The 6,506-nt window shown below is 59.6% G+C and overlaps 3 protein-coding genes across 3 annotated transcripts; 1 reads left to right on the top strand and 2 right to left on the bottom strand.

Annotated features, from left to right (window-relative positions):
• Window positions 1-40: 40 nt before the first annotated feature.
• ACA1_059620 (uncharacterized protein) lies at window positions 41-304 on the bottom strand (the record flags this gene model as incomplete). Its single annotated transcript, XM_004339220.1, has 1 exon — window positions 41-304. A coding segment is annotated over one exon (264 nt), but the record flags the coding sequence as incomplete, so codon positions are not given.
• A 201-nt stretch (window positions 305-505) lies between these two features.
• ACA1_059610 (uncharacterized protein) lies at window positions 506-3,398 on the top strand (the record flags this gene model as incomplete). The annotated part of the gene is made up of 10 exons (XM_004339219.1): window positions 506-699; window positions 781-971; window positions 1,057-1,382; window positions 1,492-1,608; window positions 1,720-1,843; window positions 1,917-1,998; window positions 2,092-2,322; window positions 2,464-2,552; window positions 2,633-2,716; window positions 2,839-3,398. 10 exons carry the CDS (start codon window positions 506-508, stop codon window positions 3,396-3,398), a joined length of 1,998 nt encoding a protein of 665 aa, XP_004339267.1.
• A 61-nt stretch (window positions 3,399-3,459) lies between these two features.
• ACA1_059600 (uncharacterized protein) lies at window positions 3,460-5,773 on the bottom strand (the record flags this gene model as incomplete). The annotated part of the gene is given in 5 exon segments (XM_004339218.1): window positions 3,460-3,798; window positions 3,809-5,040; window positions 5,263-5,372; window positions 5,466-5,589; window positions 5,698-5,773. The coding sequence occupies 5 exon segments, from the start codon at window positions 5,771-5,773 to the stop codon at window positions 3,460-3,462; spliced, it is 1,881 nt and encodes a 626-aa protein (XP_004339266.1).
• Between the last annotated feature and the right edge of the window lie 733 nt (window positions 5,774-6,506).

Genomic DNA, 6,506 nt, shown 5'->3' with positions numbered 1-6,506 from the left:
CGAGGTCGAGGTCGATGTTGAGGGTGATGGTGAGAGGACAGGCGGCCAGGTCGAGGTCAAGGGCGACGGTGACGGCGAGAGGACGGGCAGAGGGGTCGAGGGCGAGAGGACGGGCGGGGTCGATGGCGACGGCAACGGCGACGGCGACAGGACGGGTGGGGTCGAGGGCGAGGGCGACGGTGATGGTGAGAAGATGGGCCAGGTTGAGGTTGACGGCTGGGGTGAGGGCGAGAGGACTAGCAGCTCTGGCGTTGGAAGCGGGCAACCTCCAACATGTTGTTTGAATTGCGCTGCAGACATCCATCGACCACAGGAGCAGAAGCAAAGTCGATCCATCTTTTTGTGGCAACAAAGAGAAAGAAACCAAAGGAAATCGCAAAGCTATTTCTTGTCGACTGATGACGAACCATTACTCAACTGGCGGAAGCCGCCGTAAGTGCAGGCCTGTGGCTGAAGCTGCCAGAGACGCGGAAACTGTGCCATACGCACTAACGCACCACAAAGGATGAAGAGGGCCGCACGCGAGAACGAAGAACGTTCGGTTGCTCTGGAGAGCACAGGGGGCAGCCCGGACGAAGCTGGAGCTCGGGGGACCAAGCGAGCCCGTTCGGAGTCGAGGCAGCCCGCATTCCGCGTAGGCGACTCGAGCCCTTTGACGCTCCTCTCGCTTCCCGACCTCGTGCTCGACCCACTCATCAGGTGCTCCCCAATAATATTATCTTTATTATTTTAGATTTGAATTGTACAAATATTTTCTAACTCCGGCGTTGTGGGGAGTAGTGCGTGGCTTGGGTGGGATGACGCACTGGCTCTCCGCGCGGTGAGCCGCGACGCGTGCGCGTTGGTCGCATCGCACCACCGAATGCTGCGCTGGCTCTTGTCCGACGTGTTACCCCCGGTGATGGCCTGCTCGACTGACCGCGTCCCGTTCCCGACGGGCAGCCCACGAGCCGCGCTCTCCCTACTGGCCGGTACCCACAACCATCAGTATATAAAATACAATATACACTATAGGTGTACACATATGGTCTAACACTCACCGTCATTTCCTTTCAGCGCCCTGTGGTGATCTATTCGCCCAACCGGACCTGGAGATGGTGGCAAAGCAATGGTTCGCCGGGCAAGAGCAGAAAGAACGAAGCCAGGGCGACGATGAAGCAAAAAGGGAAAGCGAAAACGAAGACGAAGGCGGGAGGCGGGCGGACAAAGAGGCCGCGCTGAAGCAGCTGGACGCCGTGCTGGCCCACATCGAGGCGGTTCGGCACCAGCGGCGAATCGAGCAGGTCTCGTTCTGGGAATCGGTCGACACCCGCATCGGCTCTGGCCCGCGCGGGCAACAGAGGTCCATGACCGCCCAAGAAATTGCTGACTTCATCAAGCAGGTAAGAATAAGTGAACCACCAATCCACGCACCACTCTTGATTGCTGGTGAAAGTTGATTGGCTGGTTTTATCACTGCTGATTGGTGCTGACAATTGGTGCGCGCGACAGCACGTGCGGGTGCAATCCTACGTGCGGGTGTGGAAGTCCTGGATCAGACTGGTGGAGTGTGATCTCGAGGTGACGATCACTCAGGGCGGGAAACCCGAGAAGCATGCGCTCCGCATTGTACGGCCACCCCACAGCTCGTTCTTTTAGCATTATATATAATACTAAAAGATATATTATATCTATATATCTTGTTTTATGTTGCACATGACACACAACGTACACATGCAGGTCGAATACAACAGCGGCCAGTATTACGAAGAGGACGAGCAACTGCTGTGGAACCACTACTCGGGCATCTTCCACACCTCCCCTACCGAGCCCCAACGAATCTACTTTCAAGAACGCGCTCCCGGTCAGACCCCCCCGCACGCGCAACACACACACGCACCACACAGTCTGACATCTTCGAATCGACTCGGAAACAGGGCAAATGAACGAAGAGTGGTTCCTGCCTTCTGCATTCCGCGCCCTCGCGGACAAGCTTCGCCTCAACTGCACCGCCCAGGAGTAAACCCCCCCCCCACCGCACCCCACCCCCAAAGCCAACTCGCCAATTCCCCTCGACTCATGTATCTCTTCCGTGTGGTGGGGTGGGGGCAGGCTGCTGGCCGTGCTGCTCCTGTCGGCGCGGTGCGAGCTGCCCGGCGAGGTGGAGGAGACCCCGCAACAAGAATCGTTGTTGGGCGAGAAGAAGTGGCACGACGAGCTGATGAAGCCTCGCCCCGAAGGAGCGGTTGTGGCCTGTGGTGACGCAGCCGCCAGGGTCATCTCCCGCGCCAGTGAGCCCCAGCTCTCCCATCTGAGCAGCCTTGGTACCAACCTGCAACATGTGTGCGTGCCATTTTCTTTTGTCTCACGACACGACACGACACGACACGACACGACACGACACGACCAACGACACGACCAACGACACGACACACACGACACACACAACACGACACACGCTGTAGTGGAGCTTTGGAAGTACAGGGTTGCCCAGTCCCAGGTTTTTCTGGCCGCCGGGATGTTCGGGATGAACAACGTGCTTCGGGTGGTCCCCCACATTGGCTCTGGCCGAGGTACCTGCCAACGGCGCCACCAAATCCCCGAACCTCTCTCGCCTAATGAATTCATTTCGCCCCTTCCACCGAACACACAGCGAGTGCGGCCATGCTGCAGGCCCCTGAAGGCGACGTGCTCACCAACTGCGACGCGGTGATGAAGCTGGCCGTACCCGGAACAGGTACATTCCTTCTGGCGCCAGATATGCAAATAATATATATATATATAGATTTTTAAATATTCCTATATTTGCATATCTGGAAGTAAATTAAATCGATTATTTTATTATTACACACAACGCAGATGGAGAATTCCTGGAGGTGCACTGCAACATCGACACCACGGCGAGCGAGGCGGACTACGCCCGGGTGGTGGTCAAGATCCGGGCCAGCTCGCGCGCGATGGCCGACCGGTTCGACGTGAGCGACACCCAGCCCTTCTTCGTCTACTGGTCCAACCCACCGCTCGAGGAGGGCGAGCGCGACGACGAGGAGCTCCCGCCCACCCTGTGCCGCACGCAGTCGCTGCTCGAGCTGGCCCGCACCTTCGGCATTCCTACGCGGTCAAGCCCGCCGGCCGGCGACCACGACCACCAGCACCAGGACGATCATGACGGTGATCACAACGATGACGATGATGGCGGAGAAGAAGGGCTGGCCCACGAGATGGCGGCGCTTCTTGTGGTCTGCGCGTGCGCGCCGGCGGCGCCTCTCCGCTTCTTCACGCACTCTCCAATGGTACTGGTCCACCCGGTCGTGGTGACCGTCGCCAAAGTGTTTGGCGGAGACGAGGAGCAGGACGACGACGAAGCGGAAGATGAAGAAGAAGAAGGAGAAGAAGAAGAGGAGGAAGGGAATGCATGATTGTGGATAACATTTATTTAAAAGGAAAACAACTAAATAAAGAATCCAAAAAAATCAATGTTTAATGGTGGTGGCAGGGGGTGATGGTGAAGGCCACCTCGAACAGCGAACTGTCGGCCGCCACCGGAGCAATGCCCGCCAGCGCCACGTTGACGGCAAACCCGATGCGTGCCGACGCCTCGCCGGCCAGCGCCGCCGCGATCTCGAACTCGACGGCAAACGCCACCTGCACCGTGTCGGGCTCGTCGAACGGCACCGCCACCAGCGACTGCACGTCCACCGCAGCCCACACGAACTGCTGCTGTGCGACGAGGCCTGCCGACACCAGGTCGCCAAAGGCTGCGGCAGCAGTGTCGACGGCGGCGGTGAAGGGCGAGCCGGACTCGAGCTTGGCCGACACCTGCGAGCACCGACGCACTGTCGCCGGCCCGGCCGGCGACGCCGACGCCGAGGGCGATGCAGAGGGCGAGGGCGAGCTGGAGGGCCAGGCCTGGGGCGAGAACGAGGGCGAAAAAGGGATCGAGGGCGAAACGGACGGCGAGGCCGAGGGCCAGGGCGAGTTGGAGGGTGTGCGCGTGGTGGAGGGCGTAGCGGAGATGGTAGGTGTGACTGAGCGGGTGGGCGAAGGCGTCCTGGAGCGGGTCGGCGTCACTGAGATGGTGGGCGTGGTGGACGGCGTCACCGAAATGGTGGGCGTCACCGAGGGGGTGGGCGAAGGCGTCCTGGAGCGGGACGGCGTCACTGAAGTGGTGGGCCTCACCGAGCGGGTGGGCGAAGGCGTCCCGGAGCGGGACGGCGTCACCGAAATGGTGGGCGTGACCGAGCGGGTGGGCGAGGGCGACCTGGAGCGGGTTGGCGAAACTGAGGTGCTGGGCGTCACCGAGCGGGTGGGCGAAGGCGTCCTGGAGCGGGACGGCGTCACCGAAATGGTGGGCGTCACCGAGCGGGTGGGCGAGGGCGACCTGGAGCGGGTTGGCGAAACCGAGGTGCTGGGCGTCACGGAGATCGTCGAGCGGGTGGGCGAGGGCGACCGCGACTGCGAGGGTGAGACCGAGACGGTGGGCGTCACAGAGATCGATGGGGTGGCGCTCCGCGTGGTGGAGGGCGTGACAGAGATGGTGGGCGTCACCGAGCGCGTGGGCGTGGGCGACCTCGATTGCGACGGCGTGGGCGAGGGCGACCTGGATTGCGAGGGCGACGCCGAGATGGTGGGCGTGGCCGAGCGCGAGGGGGAAGGCGTGCGCGATGGGGACGTAGAGACGGAAGGCGTGGCGGACGGCGAACCCGACGGGCTGGCCGATGATGACGGCAGCGAGGGCGATGACGACGGCGAGCTGGAGAACGAAGGCTCGACCAAGGGTGACGACGACGGCGAGCTCGAGAGCGAAGGCTGGATAAAGGGCGACTCCGACGCCGACGTGGATGGGCTGGGCGACAACGAAGGCGAGGTCGTGGGCGTTCCCGACGGCGTAGGGGAAGGCGAAGGCGACCGGGAGCCGGTGGGCGACACCGAGATGGAGGGCGTCAGTGTCGGCGTCACCGACCTGCTGGGCGTGACACTGCTCGACGAGGAGGGCGTCACCGTCCGCGACGGCGTAGGCGATCGCGTAGCGGAGGGCGTGGGCGACGGCGACTCGCACACCTTCACGACGGAGGTCACCTGATTGGTCGCATTGCCGTGCTGGCAAACCGAGCTGAGCGTCTGAGAGATGGCTAGAAGCAGACCTGAAGAAGAAGAAGAAGATGATGAAAGGGGAGGATATCAGCGCACGAGCAGAAACGAGGTAACCATCGATGCGAATTGGGAGTGGAGAACTGCTCGGAGCTTTAAGGCTTGCTAGGGAGGGAGAGGGGGGGGTTGAACCGGTGACTGTCGATGAGTCTGCAGCGGCAGCGGCATCTTCGCTCGCAGTAAAGTTGAAAGTGAGTACGTTGGCGACGGCCCTGTTTTGCACATAACCGGTCCAGGTGACCCTGTTGATTGATGTAATCAAAGAGGAGGTGGGGGAACTGTGTTAGCCCTGTGGTACAGACCCTCAGCATGTAGGCGTGGATGGTTATGTGTACGAGCTTTCCGTGTTGGCGGCAATGTTGGAGGTGAGCCAGGTCTGGATCTGGGGGTCGGAGATGTTGGTCAAGGAATAACTCGCCGTGCACTTGCCATAGCTCGGGTAGCTGCACGTCAGGCCCACTTTACACGGCCGCCAGGAGAGAGAGAATATAAGAACATAGTGGCTGCTCGGCAAACAGAAAAAAAAACAGAGACTAAAAGGAACAGCAGGCAGGTACGGAGACGTACGAACAAGGGAAGGACCCACGAGGAGCAGGGCCACAAGGACCTTCGTCAGCCAGAGAGAAGAACCCACCACCGGCATCGTTTTGTTGTTGTTCGGTGTAGGAGTTTGGCTCGGTCTGCTCTTCTTCTCTACGCTGCCGCCGGAGTGAAGCCGGGAAGGTCCGCCAACGCATTTACAACGCTACGTGGACCAGACAATTTAGGTTTATGCGTTGTTCTAAATCATGGGGTTCTCTACGCCGGGTCCTCTACGCCGGCGGTCGAGGTGGGGTGTGCGGTTGTTGCGCGAGATAAGCGTCGGCGCGAAGTGGCGAATGGGAGACGAGGTGGGGTGCAGTGTTCTCCCAGTGGGCGGCTCTATTCATTTTCACCAATGGGCGGGCAGACCTCTCGTCCTTCATCTCCAGTCCGTAATGAACCCCTGAGGTAGCGGAGGTAAAATAGCGGAGGTAAAATATATTTTTGAATAATTCACCGCACTTATTTGTTTGTCTTTCGCGCCCTTTTTTCTTTGACCCCACCAAGATTTTGCGACAATTTTCGCTCTGGGGTTATGCGGGACTTCCTATCGATCTGTTCTATGTTTGTTGTGTTATGTAGGTACTTGATTTTTTTTCCCAATCTCGACGGATTTTCTTCTTTTGTACTTGGATCGTGCTCCTGTTGCTAATCCTTCCAAGCGACCCAAACGTGACGTGCCTCGCGGAGGGTTACTTGTCTTGTTATATTGTGTTCAATAACAAAGTGGTAGCTGTCCGCTAGACATACAACCCCATTGTCTTGAAGGCCACTGTCTTCCTTCTCAATCTGCA

This window comes from Acanthamoeba castellanii (genome assembly GCF_000313135.1).
Source record: "Acanthamoeba castellanii str. Neff unplaced genomic scaffold scf7180000084599, whole genome shotgun sequence".
Classification (NCBI taxonomy): Eukaryota; Discosea; order Longamoebia; family Acanthamoebidae; genus Acanthamoeba; species Acanthamoeba castellanii.
Note: the sequence above shows the minus strand (reverse complement) of the source record. Positions and strands in the feature narration are given on the sequence as shown.